This window comes from Rutilus rutilus (assembly GCF_951802725.1).
Source record: "Rutilus rutilus genome assembly, chromosome: 9".
NCBI lineage: Eukaryota > Metazoa > Chordata > Actinopteri > Cypriniformes > Leuciscidae > Rutilus > Rutilus rutilus.
In genome coordinates, this window is record NC_140223.1 from 19032915 (window position 1) to 19057194 (window position 24280).

General features: G+C 38.3%; 1 protein-coding gene across 1 annotated transcript in view; it reads left to right on the plus strand.

Annotated features, from left to right (window-relative positions):
• Positions 1–24280, plus strand: part of grik4 (glutamate receptor, ionotropic, kainate 4) — a 426911-nt gene that overhangs the window by 374538 nt on the left and 28093 nt on the right. Inside the window, exons 12-13 of the mRNA XM_084418348.1 lie at positions 9614–9721; positions 19102–19305. Of these exons, the coding sequence (XP_084274474.1) occupies positions 9614–9721; positions 19102–19305 (312 nt within the window). The remainder of the gene's footprint in view (positions 1–9613; positions 9722–19101; positions 19306–24280) is intronic.

Genomic DNA, 24280 nt, shown 5'->3' on the forward strand with positions numbered 1-24280 from the left:
CGTTTCCATAAATGGGCAACGTGGTGTGAAGAGAGATTTGCTTTATGAATGTCAGAGTATCTCTATATAGTGCAGTGAAAAGAGCAAGGAAAATCCTGTTTTCTCCTGTGCCCTTCAAGGATATATTGAGACATAAGTCTAGTCTGTTTTTGCATTTTCTGGATCCTCCTGGTAGAGCAGTTAAGTATCACATGTGCTGGGTACATTTCTCTTTTTTATTATATATATATATATATATATATATATATATATATATATATATATATATATATATATACAGTGCAATGCATAAGTTAATACACCCATGTTAAAGTTGACTAAAAAGAGGAATAAAAAATCATATTTTGGAAATTAAACTTAATGCCTTCATTTAAAAAAATTAGGAAAAATCCAACCTTTAAGGACACCAATTTTCTTTGTGAATGAATAATGAATAATTGAGAGCAATGCAAATCAAACTAGCTTTTAGGCTAACTGAAATAAAACCATGCCAATCTCTAGGTATGGTGAATGCTATGTGATGATGTGGGGCTATTTTAATTACAAAGGCCAAGGGAACTTTATCAGGATACATAGTATCCTGGATCCATGAAGTAACTGGCCTTTAAAAATAAAAATCTGCCTGCCTCTATGGGAATTTAACATAGGGGTGTACTAACTTATGCACCATGTATTTTGCACCAGGGGTGTCCTTAAAGGTTGGATTTTTCCTAATTTTTTAAATTAAGGCATTAAGTTCAATTTCCAAAATATGATTTTTTATTCCTCTTTTTAGTCAACTTTAGCATGGGTGTATTAACTTTGCACTGTATATATATATATATATATATATATATATAGATAGATAGATAGATAGATAGATATAGATATAATATTGTTATTATTATATTTGTACACCTTTTAAAATGTTTCGTTATTATTAATACTTTTTTCTTTTCTTTACTTGTCACTGCTTTTGTTGTGTGTATTGATGCCTTGCCAATATTGTACATATAACAATCATGCTGATAAAGTGCTTTGAAATTGATTTCTCCATTCGCCATTACCCATGCACAGCCAGTCAGGACCTTTATAGAGTTGGAGGAGGAAAGAGCTAAAGTAGAGATAGAGGATGAATGAGGAATGATAAAAAGGCAGTATGCAGGATTTGGTCTCAGCATATCTTCCCTCCTCTCTTTTCAGCGTTAGCATCCGGACAGTGTGAGCTTCGGCTGAGCATTGTTAAGTATGTGTGGGGGGGCGTCTGTAGAAAGCTTTGATGTGAGCTGTGCTTTGGGTGGAGCTTGACGGGCTCTGATCTCCAGTGTCTCCTCATTATGGCAGTGGCCCTGCAGCAAGCGGATAATGTCAAATAATGAATGTTGAAATTGGCTCAGCTATTTGAGAATAACAAGAAATGTTTTTCTTTTGGCGGTTATGCGCTGCAAATTGAAATTTTGATTGTAGTAAAAGGTCAGATTTTGAAAGGGAGTATACCCGCCTGACCTTTCCATCCAGCTTTTAACTCTTTATCCGTCGGCGTATGTTTCCCGCTAATGACTGCAGGTGTGACATTCTCCTCGTTCAACATGGGGAGGAGGGAATTCTGGCCTCTGAATAAACGGCATTGGGCAGCCATCAAACGAGGCGACGTGGACTTGTTTTTGAGTTGCGGGTCGCAGGGTCACCCGGTTTGTGAAGAACACTCACAGATTGGTGCGATGACACTTTGTAGTATGGCAGCTTGGCAGAGCTCCACACAAAGATAGTGTCATTCAACCACTGTATACACCCACTTCACGTTCAAACACATTTCTGAGACCCTGGACTCATACACTGATAGTCTGATAGCAGGTTGACAAGTCACACGCAGATACAGTTCCTTTTTGTCCTTGTTCTCCATTCGAGAACTGACTGAATGGGTTTTGGCAGCTCACAATAGGCATTCATGTTATCTTTGGAGCTGCAGTGCTTTCTAAGGTTTATCCGTCTCCTCTTCTTCCTCTCCTCCATCTTTCCCACACTACTGTATTGATCTGTGTCGACTCCTTCATGCCTCCATTCACAGAATATACAGTACTAGACTCTGCCTGCCTGTTTCAGCCACCCCACTGGTTTCCATTATTGGGCAGATTTATAGCGAAGCAGAATAGGAAAAGTTAAAAAAAATAGAGAGAGAGATGAGATGAGAGACAGATAAAGTGTGAAGGAGTGTGTCGGCACAGCTGAGGTGATAATTGCATATGTAGAAGCCAGGTATAGAGCTCTATGATTATTGCTGACAATCACTAACCTGACATTATCAGAAAGATAAAACGCATGCAGGGTTGTACATTTGTACCTCTTCTTTACTTTTATCCTCTGCAACCTTCCACAGAACTTTCTTTTTAGCATTACAGTGGAAAAAACCTACAGCAACACCTCTGCAGACTGACTGATGTTGAACTTGAGATGTCTGTCCCTCAGTACATTACAGGCTTTGATCAGGCATACAAGATGCTGTAAGTACCGTTTGTACAAGCAGTGGAGCTCAAATTTGACTTTGATATTGTGTACCTGTCAGCGGTAATTAATGACAAGCACTCAAAGCTCTTGATTAATCACGACTCGTTTGAATGAACAGGATATGGGTCCTGCTCAGCCAGTTACTCCCATTTACCTTGGCTTGTTGCTCTCATTTTACACACTTAATTACCACAACTGCTCCCTTATAGCCTCTTAGGGACCCAGTGTAGAAAATGAGTCACTTGCTGGGCCTTTGTTGTGATTATTTATACCAAAGGCATGAAGCGGACTAAAGACCTTTAAGGGTATTAAACCGTGCAGTCATTTCACCTTTAAATCAGAGGGAATCATGGTCAAACGCTCAAATGGTGCCACTGAACTTTAGGCCGTTTTCATTAGATTCTCTTGGGAAAAAGCATGCTTTTTTTTTTTCACAAGTACTATTTCTCATACTCTCATACTAAAGTATAACTACTTTAAAGGCCCGTTTACACCGAGAACGATAACTATACTGATAATAATAATAATTTTGATTTATATAGCACCTTTCCATTGCTCAAGGATGCTTTACAATGTAGATTCAATAAAGAAAACATAGTACCAGTAGTGTAGACAAAGATAGCAGACAATAGTACAAGAAATAGTAATAGAATATTATAGGTGGTAGATACGAACAAAGAAAATACAAAGACATAGAAAGGGTATCACATTATGGAAGCTTGTTTCCGCCACTGAATAAAACATTTTAAAAGATAATTGCGACTTTTTATCTCACAATTGCGAGTTTACATCTCGCAATTCTGACTTTATTTCTCAGAATTGTGTGAAATAAAGTCAGAATTCTGAGATATAAAGTCAGAATTCTGAGATATAAAGTCAGAATTCTGAGATATAAAGTCAGAATTGCGAGATGTAAAGTCGCAATTGCGTCTTACAAAGTCAGAATTCGGACTTTTTTTCTCGCAATTGCGACTTTATATCACGCAATTCTGACTTTATATCTCAGAATTCTGACTTTATATCACGCAATTCTGACTTTATAACACATAATTGTGAGTTTATATCTCGCAATTCTGACATCTTTTCTCAGAATTGTGAGATATAAAGTCCAATTCTAAGGGGGGAAAAAAAGACAGACTTTTTTTTTTTTTTTACCTTAGAATAGTTTATATCTCACAATTCTGACTTTATAACACGCAATTGCGACTTTATATCATGCAATTCTGACTTTATATCATGCAATTCTGACTTTATATCTCTCAATTGCGTGATATAAAGTCAGAATTCTGAGATATAAAGTCAGAATTGCGTGATATAAAGTCGCAATTGCGAGAAAAAAAGTCAGAATTCTGAGATATAAAGTCAGAATTGTGAGATATAAAGTCAGGATTGCGAGATGTAAAGTCGCAATTGCGTCTTATAAAGTCAGAATTCTGACTTTTTTTCTCGCAATTGAGACTTTATATCACGCAATTCTGACTTTATATCTCACAATTCTGACTTTATAACACGCAATTCTGACTTTATATCTCCCAATTGCGTGATATAAAGTCAGAATTCTGAGATATAAAGTCAGAATTGCGTGATATAAAGTCTCAATTGCGAGAAAAAAAGTCAGAATTCTGACTTTATAACACGCAATTGTGACTTTATTTCACGCAATTCTGACTTTATATCTCGCAATTCTGACTTTAAAACAAAATAAACAAGTAAAAAACAAGATAAAAAGTCGCAATTATCTTTTATTTTTTATTATTTTGTGGCGGAAACAAGCTTCCATATCACATAGCAAAATTTCTTTAATCACATAAACAAAATACAGAACATTACATAGGAATGATAACATTTAGAAAACAAATAGGTTTTAAAATGCGATTTGAAGTCAGAAATATTATTAATGCAACAAAGTTAAACTATATTAGCCGCTATGGATGGTAATTTTCTGTTAATTACAAGCATGTGCTGCAGTTATGTCGTCTGCCGCCTTAAGATCCTTATAGCCAGATGGATTACGATTGGCTGTCAATGTTTTTTTTTATCATTCATCAGCTGGAAAAATCATTCTGAAAGTTTGCGTGCGTGCGTGCTTGTGGATCTGCTCCAGTTTGCCACTCTGGGCATGTTTTGTTCTTCATGTTTGTCAGAGCTGTTTGTGTTGAGTAGATGGCTACTCTCAGAGCAGTTCCTCCCTATTGGACGATATCCAGACTCTCTTCTGCCCACAGCTTTACTGCACAGTCCCTCACTGTCCCTGACTGCACTCACTGCCTGCACACATCCTCCTCCTCTCTTTTCTTAATGTCTCTCCTAATAAATCCTAATTGTTGTTGAAATCACACCCTCTCTCAGTTGAAATTGTATGGAGCTGTGGTTTCTTCTCAGCTCTGCTCCTCATCTCAGCCATGTGTTTCTTATTCCACAGAGCCATCAAGGCTGTTTGGCTGCCGCTGGATTTCATTTGTGAGAGTAAGGTTGTATTTCTACCACAGAGGCGAGGAAGGAACGAAATAGAAAGCAGGATCTTTTGATCATATTCTCAGAGGAAATCTTTGATTCCAGGTGTTCTTGCATTCTTACTTTCTCCTTTCTTCATCTCGTTCAATGTTTACTGCAAAACTTTTCTTCCCTAATTCTATACACAAGATTAATTTACTTGCAAAACTGTTTATTATTATTATAATTAAAACATTAAGACTTGTTTTCAAAGAATATATTATTTTTATTTTTATTATCTCATTGGCAAATATGATTTAAAAATATATATTAATTGTTTTTACTTATTTATATATGTATTTGTTTTATTTTAAAGCTGACATATCATGAAAATCTGACTTTTTCCATGCTTTAGTGCTATAATTGGTCCCTGGTGCATCTACCAACCCAGAAAACATGAAAAGTGACAATCCAGTAACTTTGTTTTAGTAAGCCTTTCTCTGCAGGCATGTCAAAAAAATGCGCCGATCAGATTTCGCTCCCCTTCTGACGTAGGAAGGGAATTTTATTATAATATTACCGCCCCTTAATCTGCACGTTTCCACCCACGGCGCCTTAAGTGACAACAGTGTAACCAGTTCTAACACAATGGCAAAAGTTCGAGCAAAGCATGTAAACTGTTCTGTCGTTGGCTGCACAGACTAGCATAGAACAGTATTTAGAGCCCCAGACTCAGATGATACACGAGAGCAGTGGATTAACTTTATTTTCAACAGAAATCCCAAAAAAACAGATGAATCAATGTAACTCCACAACAAACATAAACGTATCCACTGACCATTCAGAAACGTCCAGGCGCGTCTAAAAGTTGCGACCTCTTCCTGAGTCTCCGCTATTGGTTATTTCGGAGATTTTGGATGAGTGAGATTATTTGCGTGTTTTGTCATTGTATTCGAAGCTCGTGTAAAGGATCGACCATCTTCTGAACGGAAGTGGGCAGCAGCAGCTCCTTTGCATTTAAAGGGACACAGCATTTTTGAGCAACAGCAAAACTGAGCATTTTTGCTCACACCCAAAAAAAGGGGAAATTTGACAAGCTATAACAAATGATCCGGGGGGTATTTTGATATTTATTTACTTATAAGAAAATAAAGCATATTTTGTTACCTTTTGGAGCTTAGAAGGGTTCTGTAACGTCAGCGGGTTGAAGAAGAAGACGAAGGTCAAGCGAAAATACAAAATACTCAATATTTATTTCCATAGGCAAAATCCAAACAAACACGAAACAGTGTGCAAGTGCACAAACAATAACCGACAATGAAAAGGAGAGAGAGGGGAACTTAAATACACAGATAATGACAAAGACAACAGGTGACGGTGATGATGATGATGAGGGTGATGAGGAGCAGGTGCAGGTGATGATGACAAAGGATTCTGGGAAGTGTAGTGAAGACACAGACGACGAAGAAGGCGGTGAATGTGACAGGTTCAGTTTGAGAAGATGTTTTATACCACCATCACTGTCCTTGTCAGAGCTCATTTCCCATTACATTCAGTATCTGGCTCATATTCGCCATCTCAAACATATTCTCAAAACTATCATTTTCAACATCTTCAAAATCAATATTTTGATTCAACTGAAATTCAACTGGAAAACAAGACAAAAGTAATAATTAGGATTATTTTTTTTCGCAATGTGCTTTGAGAAACAGGTTTACAGTTGTTGAGCTATTTACAAAAGGATTATCCTCAGCATTTTGCGAACTCAAGAGGATCTCGAGCAGCTGCTCTCCTTTACAGCATAAAAGTCAAGCTAGATCAGATGTATTTTGCCCTTGGTTTTTGGAATATTTCATGCAAGGTGACTCTGGCTGTAGTATCCATAAAGTCCTTAACTGCACTACTAGGTCTTTTTTTGTTTCTATACATTCACTTTGAACAAAACAAAAACTTTCTCCCCTGTTTGTGGCCCTTGACACATTGGTATCTCAGAGAGCAGGTAATTTTAGATCCAGTGCAGTGCTGCAGCATCCTCCCCTGTGTCGTTTGGGTCTACAGAAGCGCTGGGGATCAGGTAGCGAAGGGAAGATAAATAGAGCAGCACCTCTGCAGAACACTTTAAGCAGGAGACCCAATGAACCATGCAGCTCCGTAATTATAATAAAAAATAAAAATGATGGGTTATTTGGGACTGCCATGTGTGCTGGGTGGAGACTCAGCCTCCCATTAAAGGCAGTGTGGCCCCCATATAGGCGGTCTAGCAGAGGGGTGCCAGCCAAAACCGGAATGATAATGAGGACATTGGCTCGCTTCAGAGAATTGGGGTGTAATTGAGTTAATGAATGCATTCTGTTGCATCTCTGATTGAGCGCATGTCCCTTCACCACTTCCTTTAAAGTGTTCCGTGTGTGTGTGTGTGTGTGTGTGTGTGTGTGTGTGTGTGTGTGTGTGTGTGTGTGTGTGTCGTAAGCTTTCTTCCGCATTCTCCTCCACCTGACATTGAGCCTTAAAGGAATAGTTATTGCAGGAATTAAAATGGTAATTATTTTTTCCTCCATTTGTGTCGTTGTTTCTTACCTGTATGGCTTTATTTCTTCTGTGGAACACAAACAAGTGAATTTTTTATTTACCATATCCTGGTCACTCTTTTTAATATGAAAGTAAATAGGAACTGGGAATGTTATGCTTCAGAATGACAAAAAAATAAATAAATTTTTTGGCTTGGGGTAAAAATGCCACCAAAATGCCCCCAAATCAAATTGAACAAGTTTGTCCTATGCATTGAGTAAAGGTTACACCATGCAATGAAAAGCTTACATTTGAAGAAATAAAAAGGAAAAAAGATGTATCGATTACATTTTTTTAATCTAAAAACAAAAACAACTAAAAAAATATATTTTCAAAATGTATGATAAAAAGTGTGATAAAAAGTGCATTTATGCTGTATTTTAAATCAAATACAGCATAAATAATTGCAATTACAATGCGATTCTGGCATTACATTTAGATTGGCTCAGGTTGTGTTTTTTTTTTTTTGCAGTATTGAGCATTATAACCAATCACACATGTTTCTGTTGAGCTTATGAATGCAATGGCCAATCAGAGGCATTTAGATTATTCACTTCTGAAAATGCTGGAGATTTGTTTAGTGTGTACGCTCACTCTTGCACATTCTCATAAACAACAAATACAGATACAATGTAAGCAATATTTTCATTTTGCAATGTAGAGAGCTTCAGTGATTATAAAGGGTGTTTTGTTTTGTTTTTCAAACACAATTTCGAACTGGGAATAAATTATATACAGAAAGCTTGCAAAGATTGTTACCCATCACTAAAGAGATCCATGTCTTCAGTCTTGTGCAAGTTGTGCACTCTCGCTTGACTGAAGTCATCTATCGCTTTAATGATGGGGAACGTTCATGGCTTGCTTTCTGTATATAATTTATTCCCAGTTTGAATAACTGTTTTGTTTTTCATGCTACTAAAATAACCAATGTTAAGTCTTGATTTTCTAATTCATAAATGGTTGTTAGCTTGTTTTTTCTGTGCAGCCTACAAGAATATGACGTGCCATATCTGCTATTAATAGTCATGTGCCTCAACAAGTAAAGTCATAACATAATGATACATTTGCAAATCAGTAGCTAATGAGTCGAATTGTCTGCTTTAATTAAAGCAGACAATTCGAAGTTGAATTACTTGACTTCAACCCATTAATTAACGCATTAATTTACACTATTAGTTAATAAAATATGTTAAGGAATTAATACATTATGACACATTTAATTAATAACAATTCATATATTACTTAATCTATTAATCATTTAGAATCTTTATTAGTTACTGATGCAGTAATCATTAATTAATGGTTTAGTTCTTCATGAGTCATATTATCTGTGCATTAGTTAAGCATGAACCATATTAGTGCACCCGTATTGTAAAGTGTTACCAAACTTTTTTATGTATTCTATTAATCAACATTAATAATCTTTATTACAATATCAAAAACAATAATCAAATTCGCAAAGCCAGTGTAAATCAAATATTGCCCCTTAATGATCAAATTAAATTCTGACCCTTCTTTTAGTTCTTAAATGTTATTCCAAGTCTTTTGTAGCCATATAAAAGCAATTTTGCAAGGAACAAGCAACATTTAACATATTAACAGGAAAAACAAGATTGACAGGATTTATTTGCACATCTGCTTATTCCAACTGTTGCAGAAATATGATATGCAAGAACTAGTGCCGTTCGACATCATTGTCAAAACTAGCATGACTCGCTTTGAAGTGCATATTTGAATATGTGCAAACACAATAGAAATTTGAGATTTATTGATGTAGGGGACAAGTTTGAGTGAATAATGAATTAAAAGTTGGTCTGTGCCTCACACAAAGTGTGAATCTATGGTTTCAGAAGACATGTATTGCATAGTCATATAATGCATAGGTCACATAATGCATAGGTCATATGGATTTATTTTGTGATACTTTCATGGGGCTTATTTTGGGAGCTTGGCAGTCTGACATCTCTTTCTGAAACAACTTGACGGTGAGTCAATTATGACAGAATTCTCACTTTGGGTGAACCATCCCTTTAAGGCTAAATGGTTGCTCTCTTTATGTTATTGGATCTTCTACTGCACACAGTTGGCTTGAAGGCTTAGTATAACTCTCAGTGTGTTTCTCCTACAGATCGGTCAGTGGCATTCAGAGCAGGGACTGTCTATGGAGAGGAAGCTTCCATCACCTAACGTGACAGACACGCTGTTCAACACCACTCTCACCATAACTACCATCCTGGTAAGTCCTGTTTTCCACTCTGGTTCACGTTCCTCAGTAGAGGACACACCCTAATGATTTAGCCAGGAGATTTACACACACCCTCTGGGAATGACATACAGTCTCTCTTTAGCTTCAAGAAAATGTCTGTCTATTCTCTAATCACCTCAGGGTTCAGCACTGATCTAAATAAAGACGCTTCTCCTCTGAGATGAGTGGAAACTAACAAGTATGTGTGTGATAGCATGTCCTGGAGCAGCAACCCCCAATTGAAGATGTAATCTGCTAGGCTGTTATCTGGGGGCAATTTTCTCATCTTCTCATACACTGTATAGTGATGAGAAAAAAGAGGCTCTCCACAGCCTTAGGCTGGATGTTGCATATATGGCTGGGTCATCCCTCACTAGAAAAGAGAGAGAATTAAAGCAACTGAGAATGAGAGGTGAATAAAGCGCTTGAAAAACCAACAAATAGGTGGTATAAAGTGGCCTTGTTTAGGATAGATGGGGAAATCTTCTTAAGTCACAATTTATACCTGATGAATGATATGATAAGAACTGCTGAAAAGACGAGCATAATCATGCTGTCCACCAGCAAAACTTCGCTAGTGGGACTGGACTGGGTCTCAGATCAAGTAGCAAACAACAACGATCCAGCAATATCAATCAACTCCCGATGGACAAAATCAAGTCCCTCCCTACATTTCGTCTTGTTCGAGAAGCCGTTTCACTTGGATATACATCTCAATAGGGAAGAAAAGATGAGGGGAATTTTTGTTTCATGCCGACTTGAAGTACTCAGAATATTCCTTAGTTACAGTTTGTTTAAAAGTCTGGTGGGAACATCAGCACACCAGTGTAGCAAATTAGCTACATATGAATATGAATAATCAATCATAACTTATTATAATTGATTATGAATATTTGGATCAGTTAATAGAATTAACTTAATGTTGTAAAATTAATATTACAATCAATTAACCTGTTTGTGCTGTGAACACTCAGTGTCAATTGTTTATTAATTCTAAGAAATGTACATTTCCGGGGTATGGGAAATGTCTTTCTTACTTTACAGTACTACTAAGAGCAAGTAGTCAAAATCTGCATGATTAGGGACTCCAGTATATATGAGCTTGAAACACGGACAACTCTACGTGTTACATGAACAAGATTTTATTAACTAGACTAAACACTCAACTACTCTAACACATACATATATGCATACAGTTTAACAAGGGAAAGAGAGCTGAAGCAGAATACAGGAAAGCAAGAAGTTATAGCATTGTTTGAAATTCAGCAGATCAACAGCCTTGAGCAAACCATCTGTTTAGTTCTAACACGACCTTCTTTAAAAGGGGTAAGGATACTTAATGTAGCAATTAATGAGACTAAGTTTGATACTTGCATGTCTCGCCCATTTGAATTAAACTGTCCTGATGCAATTTGTTGAGGCTCCAGTTGATCTTTGCTGATGTTGTCTTGATGAGAGAGAACCAGTGTGAGTCAGAGGATCTTTGGTGAATGGAAAGACAAGGCACAAGCTGGGGGCACAAGCTTGCCTGGCACAAGCTTGGGGGTCCTTAGAAAACTTCTAGTTCAGCATCATCTTCACATCAGAATTTCAGAAAGGGACTTAGAGAGTAAGAGACTAAGAGCCTAAGAGAGTAAGAGACCAAAGAGGGCGTGATCTGGTGATCAGTGATTTTTAAAGGGTTGTGAGCCAAAAAGAAGTTGTTCCCTTTGGAGGGAATTTCTTTACGACTTTTTGTTCAAGCAGGCCTTTGAACATGTAATTTGATTGGGTGTTTAACAAAAGAATCTTCAAGATTCTTATAATACAAATGCGTCACAAAGTTAGCAAAATGTAATGTAAATGAACAAATGGGGAACGAAGATTGGAGTTTATAGAGACTAAACATGCTACACATATGATTTTGGTTAACCATAGAATGCAAGTCTGAAACATTAATCCAAAGAGTTTAAAAGAGAAAATGAATACATAGGCCAAACCACATAAAAGGAAAATCATGAGATGGGAAAATTAGATACATGCATAACATTTCTCACGTGGTTATATGTAGAATATATAGGATTAAAAGGGTTTATTACTCCTTCTCAGCAATTAAGAGTCACAAGTCTCTGCAAATTCCTTTTGGGGTCGTAAAAAGTCTTGTCAGTCTTGATGTGTCCTGTAACAGGACACCGGGTTCTGCCAGTGTGTTAGATTCATTTGGGATGTTAGTTTTGGGGGAAGTTTCATTGACCTTTGTTGGGAGAGTGAGTTTGCTGGACTATTCATTAAATATAATTAATAATTTGTGTGTGTCTGATTGGTCCAGATGCTACACCAGCATCCTACACAACACATGCTGGTGTTTTCAGCAGGTTTTTGAAAACAAACTGCCGTGCAGTGAGTGAAATAGAGATGATTATGTCAGGGAGGGTGTGCGTGGGTGTCTCACTAAATGAACGAGTGGAATACAGGTGTACAGGTGGAATACTCTTATTGTCTTAATACCCTTTTATTGTTAATGTGCTTGATGTTGCAGCTAGGAGAACTGGGGAGAAGTTTTCACCATGTGTTTATTACTCTTTAAAGATATTCAAAGACTTTGGCTGCATTAAAGAGCCACCGAAGAGCAATTTCAGCTCTATCACGGCCCATTCATCACCGGCTGATTGCAAAGTCTGTTTTATCTCAGTAAACGCAGCACAGTTGAAAACATGCTGCAGAACTCAGCACCTGTGGACCATTCCACCACTGTTTTCATTACTGCTCTGAGCTTTCTGTCATTGCTGGAGTTACAAGCACACACACAAACACACAGATTGAATTTTACCCTTGTGATATGGGCTAGATCTAACATTTTTGTAAGGATAGACAGTATATTAGAGCTGGTTCGCTTGCAGTGGTAAAGCTGTCTAAACTGAACAAACAGTTCTGTGGCTTTTTTTTTTTGTAGTTGCTCTTGATGTCTCTGGCATTATATAATGTGCAGAGGGAGCCAGAGCTTCAGTGCTTTGATTGAGAGCACAAAAAACTCATGTTTGTTTGTAACATTTTTACATTGCTTTCATAACTCACAGACTTCCACAAATCTGTCTTTTGATTGAGTAATTATTCTTCCATTGGTAGACTTGGTAAAGACATAATATTACATTTAATATGATATAAAATGAACTCACTTTACCTCACATATGCTAGAGAACTCCTCAGAATAATATTACTCATTTAATACCTATTAATAATGCTAAATAATTTCTGACCTTTATATAGCAATAATTCTTTTAGCTGTGAGAAATAATGTGTGTTTAAATGGGTCATCAATTATTTTATAATGTTGAAGTCCACTTTTAATGTTAGTAGGATTATTACATTAAAAACTGCCTTCATTTATAAAAATAAAAAGCCATTTTGTAGGCTGACTTTAGCCCGCTGTTTATATATATTATACTTTTTATACTAAGTAAATAAGTTCCTATGACTAGGAACATGAAATTGTCTAGCTATGACTTCTTGTTTCACAGGAGTTTAAAAATGAGTTACGAATCTGCCAGGAAGAGGATGTGTGTCTATATTGTCTTAATGCACGGTGAGGAGGAAAGATTGAGTGACCAAAGACTATTCAAGGATCACAGATGGAGAATTAGTTGGGGTCTTGGGGTCAGAAGCCTACCAAAAAAAAAAAATCAAACAACCCCTACATCCCCACATGTTGTTTGGGAGGATTTCAAGAAAAATCATCCTCGCTCATCCAAAAACAAGCTCCAGCATATTCAGTTGTCAGACACGACTGGAACTTCAAACGGCACAGGGTTCTGTGGTCAGATGAAACAAAAAAAAGAGCTTTTTTGCAGTAAACACGCTAGATGGGTTTGGTGCACACAAGGATAAAAAGTACCCCATGTGTACAATTTAATATACCGTTGGATCTTTAATGTTGTTGGCATATTTTGCTGCTGGAGGTCCTGGACATTTTGTTCAGATACATGGCATCATGGATTCTATCAAATATCAACAGATAAAAAATCGAAACCTGACGGCTTCTGCTAGAAATCTTATAATGGGCCGTGGTTGGATCTTCCATCAGGACAACGATCCAAAACAAACATCAAAATCAACACAAAAATGTGTTACGGAGCACAAAATGAAGCTTCAGCCATGACCATCCCAGTTCCCTGACCTGATGAGTGGAGTGAACTGAAGAGAAGCACCAACATGGATCTGGGAATCTGAAGGATCGGGAGAGATTCCGTATGAAGGAATGGTCTCTGATCTCTTGTCAGGTGATCTCCAAACTCATCAGGCATTATAGGAGAAAACTCAGAGCTGTTATCTTGGCAAAAAGAGATTGTCCTGTACTTGCTCTGCTGCAGCAGGCAGCAACAATAAAAGCAGCAGCGTAGCAGATCTATTCCACCAAGACCAAACATACAACATTGTCATACCCATTACCATGCCAATCACTCAGAGAGTTGTCATGACAGAAATATGTATATATATATATAGATAGATATATCATATTAAAAGTATCATAATTTTAAAATAATTATAAATGTTTTCTATAATTATTCTCACAAAGTGAAACAATCACACTCCTTTTCTCTAGCAGAGAGAACTCTACTAAGCACATGCTGAGCGCTAGCTTGTTTGGGATTGAATACATTTAGTGTGTTACAATTGGCCGCATTTTCCCCTGTAGTTGTAAATGGTTCAAAAACTTTGGTGTGTTGCCAACCAGTGGGTACTGGGGCCAGAGGGGAACTCACAGTTGCACCACTTTGGCTTGTGGTAATTCAGATGCTTTTTTTCACATAACTCCCGCCGCGCATCTCAACCATTTACTAAATTAGCTGGTATATAGGGTTTACTCTGTGTACCTGACACAGTTAATGCCTGATTTGCATAATTCCCTTAGTGATTCAAATATTAAAACAACACAGGCGGTGTGTGCAAATACAGGAGGCTGTTATTGTTTTATTTGTGTAATATATTTTTGCAACCTTTGTTTGCTGTCATTTGATGTGGATTTGATATGCTTTCCCTGCAGAAACCCTTTTTCTTTCTCAGATAAAGCTATTGCTAGGAACTTTTTTCTTTTCTAAGCTCAAATACATATTCTTTTGCCTCTGAAACTGGGTTCACTTTCCGTTCACTCTATAAAATCGTCTTTCTGTGATGCTATCTGCAGTGTTTTTCAAAAGCCACATTATGCTTGAATTGAATCCTCGAGAAAAGTCATGTTAGCCTTTACCGACCCATATTGTCTCTAAGAGCCCATCTTAGAAAAAAGGAAGAGCAAAGTATTATTAATCTATATGGGTGCAATATCAGTATGATATGGAGTGGATACTGTATCACTGCATCTTAAAGAAAAGAGAGTCCTCACATTCAGCAGCTGAATTTATGCTCACTGTAATCAATGATGGCGATAAAGTGCTTTTTCAGAAACATGGAGAAATAAGATTGCAGAAACAGTTTCATGATGAAACCTCAGACACGCCATCTTCTGCGGACAGACCACTTTTATTGTGTTCAAGAAGAAGCAAATAGCCTTTATTCGTACAGCAATTGGAAATGGTCATAAATATCAAATGTGAGGCGCTATCCTCATGTAATGTGCAGCCTCTGTGAACAATTTCTGTGACCGCTATCAGGCAAAGCTGGTTCTGTCTGGACTATCTTCAGTCTCATTCACCCCCTGTAAGCCATACAAAAATCAAGAGGGAGTAGTGGACCAATCAGTTACCAAACTCACTTTTTGGGATTGTCTGATAAATGCCAACACACAATTCCAATTTTTCTTCACTTTCTGAACAAAAAGCTTTGAGATTTGATTTGAAGTAAGATTGACTCCAAACGCACCAAACCACACTGCCGCCATGCTATATTTGTAAAATGGATTTCATCAGCTGACAGCCTTCCAAGAAAACAAATAGAATCAAATCCGCCGCAGATCCCAGACTGGTGAGGAATGTTGCATTTGGCAGGCTTGACACTCAAAGTGCCCTTAATCTCACTGTCTGCGCTATTAAACGGAAAGTTTCTTTCTCTGATGTGACCCGCAGATTTTATGGAATCATTCAAGCTCGGAAGAGAGGATTGCTTGGCCTGATAACAGCACTCACTCAGTTGATTGATGCCCGAGCTCCATTTCTGAGATTGATGGCGATACGCCAGGACCGGTTCTGTGTGTTCACATTAACCTCGCTCCTCATCCTCAATCGCTTCCTCCCTCTTTCCAGAAGTTTTGCTAATAATGAATTATTAAATGTAAATATGTAGTCGCTCCGTTTTCTGTCACTCAATCTAGAAGACTAGAGGCTAGCTGAAAAGGAATTGTTTAAATCACAATTTTATTTATTGCTCATTTGTAGTTTCTACATTATGTGATATGTGAGCTAATGATTTTTTATTAAAGTTCTGGAGGAGCATGTTCAGATAATTAACCTAATTAACACATTACAGTATACAGTAGACTTATCTCTGTTCTATGACAGTTTTCCAGCATCCCTCCACCACCTCATCTCCTCACTTCTAACTATTCCTATCCCAACCTGGGAGTACTCTGGGTTCAGGCCAAATTCAGAGCTCGGAGCCCTCTCCTCGGACAAGCACGCCAAATACGCATAACCTTTACTCTATTTAATTATATGTAAGTGTAAACTCATGAAAAAGACTAAGATGTTACCTTGACAACTAAAGGTTAACTGAAAACAAAGAAAGCAGAGATGTTTTATTTGCCCATTTTAACTTTGGTAATGTTAAGTTAAATTAAAAGGCTTTGCGATGTTAACTGAAAACAATCTGGTTCAATTTGACCATTTTGTAGCTTCTGTAATATTACATGATATGTAATTTTAAATATGTTAGCTTACTTAATGAAATTAACTGAAAACAAATTAAAGTCAAAATGTTTTAGTTGGCCATTTTAAGCTTTTGAGCATTTTAAGCTATATCTTGCTAACTGAAAACACAAAAGAAAAATGTTTCATTTGATCATTTTGTAGCTTTTGTAATGTTATGTGATAAGTCATTTAAAAGGCTAAGCTGTTAGCTTGCTAACCAAAGACTAGCTGAATTTTTTTATTTTGACCATGTTTAACTGTAATGCGAGATCACTTAAACAGCTAAACTGTTTAAGTCTACTTTCTAAGTGAAACCATAAAGAATGAGAAATGTTTAACTTGACCATTATAGCTTCAGTATAATTTATGCCAGAGCTCCTTTTCCCATATAGATGGCGATGCCCAGTCCTGTGTGTGCACAATTAACTTTCTCTTCCACAATTCCTTTTCCTCCATCTTTTCATAGATTCTGCTAATAATGGATTATGAAGCATAATATGTAATCACTCCTTTTTCCTTGACTCAACCATCAATCAGACCAGAGGCTAGTTATGGGCGACACGTAATGACCCAAAACCATTGACTTCTCTTGCCCAGTGCGTAGACCTATTAATTGAATCCAGAAGGTTTGTTTATTACCTTGCTTCCGTTCTTTGAAACCGTCTGTCTAATATGCAACTGGCCCATGAAATGCTGCTCTTTAATAAGCCTAGTTTGAGAGAAAGTGTCCGGCTGCAATACTTGAGTGCCTCCAGCAGGCTGTAAGCGATGGAAATTTGCATTTATATTGTGCCTTTCTGCATAACCACCGCGGCGGTGTCAGTGCGGGGCATGACGGTAACATGCGTGGATGATTCAACCAGTTAATGAACAAAATGGAAGGATTTGCATTTATAGAGTGTCAGACTCTGGGCCAAAGCGGTTGCTCTTTGTGCCATGGCTTCGTCAGGTCCAAGGTGCGAACATCCATCAGCAAATACAGCGTGTGGCTTTTATGGACATACAAATGAGGTGAAGGGCGCTTATCGTGTTATTTGGATGCATATGAGCGGCTCGCATTAATAGGGTTCAGGTTTATTTGAAGTGTCGGAACATGGCCATTGACGTTCCCCCTCGTCTGACAGGCCGCAAGACCCAGCTGTTGCTGTACTCAGGCCAGCTGGAGCGTGGCCACTGGGCACATCAAAAATCAGGGATGCAGGACCAGACAAGCAGGTAAAAAAAGAAAAGAAAGTGTTGCCATGGCAATACGAAAGACTGAAAAGTATCGTCAGCTCTTCAGATTGCCACTCAAAGCATCGGAGAGGAGCGAGTCAGATTTACTGGTGAAAATGAAACACTCTCTCCAGTCAACCAGTCTGCACTAAACAAATCATAAGTACAACAGACCCACTTTAGTGTCTGTCTTGCCACAACGCTTTTTTTTTTTTTTTTTTTGCAGTTATAACAAAAAGTGATTTTGAAAAGCTTTTTTATGGCTGGTTTCATTCTGCAGTGACTGGTTATGTATGAGGTGACACTGTTCTGTTAAATTTATGCAAAGTGTTTGAAAATGGCAGTAGCATATTCAACCAACATGCCCACTAGCAAATCTGTATCTCAGTGGATAACAGTGAGCACTGCAAATGTTTATTGAATTATGGTGGGATGAAATGTTTACGAAGCCTTTATTTTGACCACAGATTGCCTCTTAAATCTTTTCAATCTTTGGGCAGCATGAGAAAACAAGCCGATAAATTTGGAACTTGGTATTTTGGAGGGCTCACATTAGTCACAGAGCCCCATGTGTCCAAACTGTGTTTCCTTCCAATTTTGGGATATTGCATTAAAAGACGCTGGATGAAAACAGCAAGATGCGTATAAAATCTTAAAACGTACATAAATTTTTTTTCGCTCAAATGAGGAGGATAATTTTTTTATCCAATAAGAATATATTCACATAAACTACGGTTTTCCAGATAAATTCCTCATGTTGCAACAAAAAAACATCAAACAATCATATGATTGGATAACTGGACTGTCCAGCGGACTGATCTCATTGCACTCCATCTCAAATGCAGTTTTAGTCATTCTGAAAGGCCTGAGCCAAAGTCAGTCCTCAAATTGATTTGGTATTACGAGAGCATTCCCAAACATCAGGCATCCACCCCCGAACGCAAGATAACATGACAACGTTTGTTATTGCAATTCGTCTGCACGCTGGCGCAAGTCATTTATTGTGTAGGAAAAAGGTTGCAGCAACTTCCATTTTTATTATTAACACTTTCTTAATTATTATTAATAAGTAACAGTTTCTCAAGAAGTGATGATTTTGTTCTCTTGAACACATGGGATGGAAATGGTGCTTTATTCACAAATGTTTCATGTAATATTCCAGTTTTTCACAATTAAAGTTAATTTCACAACTTTGGATGGAAACATAGCTCGGGTGACTTTCCAACTCAAACAATCTTTTGTCACACTTTTGAAAATTGTGTGTCGAATGATTTAGAAGTGCTCTGAGAGCGTGTTTAGATGCATGTGCCGATGGTGATGCCAATGATGTCTTCACAGGAGAATCCGTATGTAATGCTGAGAGCCAATCACCAGGAACTAGAAGGGAACGAGCGCTACGAGGGCTTCTGCGTGGACATGCTGAAGGAGTTGGCAGATATCCTGAAGTTCAAGTACCGTATCCGGCTAGTTGGGGATGGCGTTTACGGGGTGCCGGGCGCCAATGGCACCTGGACGGGCATGGTAGGAGAGCTCATCAGCAGGGTGAGTGACATCACAAGAAAATATGTTAAATTGGATTCCGGTGTCATGCATTATCCCCCTTCTTTGCTGCCTAATCAAAATCATAGTGTGTTATTGTCAAATATTGTTGTAGCTAAACAAAAAAGCTTTTATTACTTTAATTACAAAAATAATTGTGATGCACTTAATTAACCAAAAAAACAAAGTGTGGAATGTTGGACTCTTCATGCACTCAACTGTCACAGCTTTAATTACATAGCAGAGGGGGAGGGGTGATCAGACTCCAACGATGAATGACAAAATCACCTTATAAAATTCATACACTACATGGTTGAGTCCATAAGTACATAGTGTATAAGTGCATAGTGTATAGTGCGTCATTTAGGACATAACTAAAGTAAGGGAAATGTTTAATTTTACCATTTTTAACTAGTCATATGATTTGTGATGATAACATACACAAATTAACATATCATGATTCTAAAGTTCATGATCAAATATTATGTAATATATAATTTAAAAGGATAAGCTGAGCTGGAAACCAAAGGATGAAAACACCAAGAATGGGAAAATGTGACAAATTTGGGGTAATTTGAAAAGCTAAATTAGGCTAAACTATTAGCTTGCTAATTGTAGGATAATTTTAAAAGAAAGGCATAACAGTTTAAGGTGACCATTTTTTAGCTTTTGACCATTTTTTTATTTGTTATTTAAATTAATTTGGGGTCTGTGCATGAAATGTGCATGCGTTCCAGGTCAGAATGCCTGTTTTTGTTTTGGTCTGCGTGATCTGCCTATTTACCCAATAGTATTTTGACACCCTGGGTTGCCAGTTGGCAGAAAGCCTTAGAAGCCAGCAAATGAACTGGTTCAGAGATCACAGATTCTACCTGACCTAAATAGCCTCAGCATTTCCTCTCATTCCTCTCATATTCAAAACATATATATTAGCTGATCGACTTACAGTGTAAGGCTCGTCGCTTTCCACTTTCAATTGCACTCATTCCTTTTGCTTGGCCTCAATCTGGCAACTCGCGTGAGCGCCGAGCCTGAGGAGGAGGTGGCGAAGGAAACAACTATCTCCAATATTTTGAATTTGGACTGCAGTACCATTTCAACACCTAGCTGTAAAACACCTAGCTGTATTTTCATGATTAAGAATAAATACAGCTTAAGGCGATTTACTGTTATTTCTAATCTGGCAATGTATACAGTACACATAAAAAGATGCTTCAGCCAGTTGAATGGCTTTGCTGAGAAACAGGGATAAATCATTATTGCCACTTTGTTTGTCCTAGTGGCTTGTCATATTTTACCTGGGGAACCAGAATCACCACCAGATTTTAAAAGGTTCCCCTACTCCGAAATCCCAGTTTAACCTCTGGATATACTGTCACCTGAAACAGGCATTTCCATTGAATTACATTCAAAGTTGCTGAGAATACATAGAACGAAACAATCTGCTTCCTCTTGTTTTATCCTGGAATTATTCATTCTCAAATGCTCATTTCAATAATTCATTAAAGAAAGGAAGCCTTAAAGCCAGACTAAAAATGGTTTTACTTGCATCCAAACAGGTGATGCAGATTAACCAACAATAATCATGTTTATGCCTCCAACCCATTTACAGTTCCCTCGTCGTAATGAATTTCAATTAGCCCATCTGATCCCATAACAGACACTCATAGATGTGTTTAAAAAGACTCTGTGAAGCGGGAAAGTATAAGTCCTATTCTGACAGCCACTAACAGTTGATGAGATGGAAATCTTGCATGCTGCAAATTCTGTTTAGCTACGAACGCTTGCCCTTTTCGGCGGAAATGTTATTTATTTAAAAACAGTTGCAGCTTTACGGCGTGCTGCTGATTTATTTGTCCGTTTTTTGGCAGGCACCGCAGGGAGCAAAGTAAATTTTCGGAAATGAACTAAAAGGCCACGGTGATATTCATATATTTCCACGGGAAAGGGTCATAAACCAGAGCACTTGTCTGCAGCCTATGTTCTCGCTACAAAAACGAGAACGCTTTGAGAAGTTATCTGTCTTAATTCCACAAGCTAATGGAGGGCAAAGCCATTAGGGAAATAAAGAAAGAAGTGCCTAATCTTATTATTGTCTCAATTTGTTCTCTCAAAGTATGCTCTATACAGCTGACCTTGAGAGTGGCCAATGAGTCTAATTGTATTCTATAGAGTTTGTAGACAGTAGAGGGTGATGGGGGGCAAGCGAAGGAGATGAAGCACTACCCCGTTCTGACAGCACGCTCTTTACCTCTTTGGTTCTCATGAGGGACTTTTTGTAATGCTTTTATCCTGTTATTTATTTCATAAAAACATGGGTGTAAAGTATTCAGTAAGTATTTTTACTTGTTTACTTTTTTTTAAGTATCAGTACTTATTTTGGGAAACTGAACCTGATTAATTGGTTCACAAAACACACTGACCGATTCATTTGTGAATCGGACAGATCCGATTGCAGCTGTTCTCGAGTCAACAACTCACTGATTCAATGATCCGGACAAAATGAGCCAAGAAACTAAAAATCGTCAAAGCTTGAATGTGCTTATGACACTAATGCGGAATTTTTAGTATTGATTATTGTAAATGAAAATCATATTTAGGTCACGACTGTCAGTTGTTTGTGAAGTAAATCTGCGGCAAAAGGGGAGCTGTTTAAGCCCATTGAAATGCTTGAATGTGGACATGTCCGCATTTGTATGTGACCGTCTGTATGGTGATTTTAGGTAAAATAATCTGAATTAATATCCATCAATCTTACCCGCTGCTGTAGAAGTTTCAAATTATATAAAACGATATGTTTGCAATATATATAAAGTTTGCTTATTTGCATATTAAATGTCTCCACTTAAATGTTTGCTTATAGTCCCCCAGCTCAGCCGCCATGTGTTGGAGTTCACCCCGGTGAACGAGAGGGTCGGTTCCCTGCGCCTTCGGGTCGGGGACAGGTCTCTCACTGTTGTGTGTACCTACAGGCCGAACGGCAGTGCAGAGTACCCAGCCCTCTTGGAGTCTCTGGGAGGGGTGCTGGAAAGTGCTCCGACTAGGGACTCCGTTGTTCTACTGGGGGACTTCACACCCACGTGGGCAGCGACAGTGACACCTGGAGGGGCGTGATTGAGAGGAACGGCCCCCCTGATCTGAACCCGAGTGGTGTTCTGTTATTGGACTTCTGTGCTACTCACAGCTTGTCCATAACAAACACCATGTTCAAGCATAAGGGTGTCCATCAGAGCACGTGGCACCAGGACACCCTAGGCCGGAGGTCGATGATCGACTTTGTGGTCATTTCATCCAACCTCTGGCCATATGTCTTAGACACTCAGGTGAAGAGAGGGGCGGAGCTGTCAACTGATCACCACCTGGTGGTGAGTTGGATCTGATGGCGGGGGAGGAAGCTGGACTCACAGTACGTTTGGGTTTGTTGGGAACGTTTGGCCGAGTCCCCTGTCAGAGAGATCTTCAACTCCCACCTCTGGCGGAGCTTCGGCCGGATCCCAAGGGAGTCTGGAGACGCTGAGTCCGAGTGGACCATGTTCTCCACCTCCATTGTCGACGCGGCCGCTCTGAGCTGTGGCCGTAAGGTCTCCGGTGCCTGTCGAGGTGGCAATCCCAGAACCCGGTGGTGGACACCGGAAGTAAGGGATGCCGTCAAGCTGAAGAAGAAGTCCTATCAGGCCTGGCTGGCTTATCGGACTCCTGAGGCAGCTGACGGTTACCGGCAGGCCAAGCGGACTGCAGCCCGAGTGGTTGTGGAGGAAAACAAATATTAAATCTAACACTCAAAGTCTTCAATTATATGTAGTAACATTTATTTGGTATGCTAATTTAGCCAGCTTGTCTGTTTACATGCTAACTGTAAGTAAAAAAAAAATGTACTTGAATATGTGCATCTTAACATATACATAGTGTTATATAATTTAACATTTTGTTTGATTTATGTATTGTGCAGGTTATTTCTTTCTAAACAGCACAACTATTTGAATAACCCGCTAATCATTTGGTGGTCCTTCCATGTGGTTAAAATTTTAATGAAGGATGGGATTTTGCACAAAAGCAGCTCACTTTCTGCCTGAAATATGGACTCTTAATCCCAAAGGGGCCATGGTGGTCTTGCTTTATAATGTTCTTGAAACTCTTGTAAAACTAAAAGCAGTGCAGTAGTACACAAAGGTGGCAAAGGAGCCGAGCTGTCAGGCTTTTCTAGCGCCTCAGATGAAGAATACGCCTCAGAGGGAATTTGAAATGCCACACTGGGAACTTAAGTCAATGTTTTATTCAGTAGTGATAGAGTTGACATTGCCGCCTTCTCTCATTTTTTGGGGGCATCACTTTTTGATTGAGTCAAAGCTGAAGGGGAGGATGGAGCACAGGAAGAATATCATACTGCATTATTTATTATTTAGAGTCTCTGTCTCATAATTTTCCTCTCTGTGCAGTCCAGTCATCAATATTAATATGTAACGAGATGTCAAATATTTGAGCGGCAGTTATTGTCCTTGTTTCTGTTACGAACGACATCTGTTTGAGGGATCTCTGTTCAGCGGGGACCGCGTAATTTCCTTGTTTGTGTGTCAGCGTGATGTTTTGTTGTGTGAAGTGAAGTGTGCATGAGTTTGTGAAGAGCTGTGGGCCACAGCTGAACTATGGAGAGCACTTGAAGATTAGTGCATCTGCAAGCTGTTATTGTTGAAAGAATCTTCAGGGAACGTGTGCGAGAGTTTGTCACTTTTGCTACAGTGAATGTGAAGTACATGAGGAGATAACTGGCTTTATAATCAGGTGAGAGGAAGTAGACTGTTGCAGTGTTATTGTAGTGAACTAAAGCTAAAACCATAAAATACCTGATACTTGAAATAAATTGCTCAATGATCTCAATGATACTAAAATAACACTGGACTGTTGTCAGTTTTTTTTTTTTTTCTCTGCTTTCCTCCTCTTCTAATCCGTTCTCTCATTAGCTGTGTGCTAAAAGATCTGC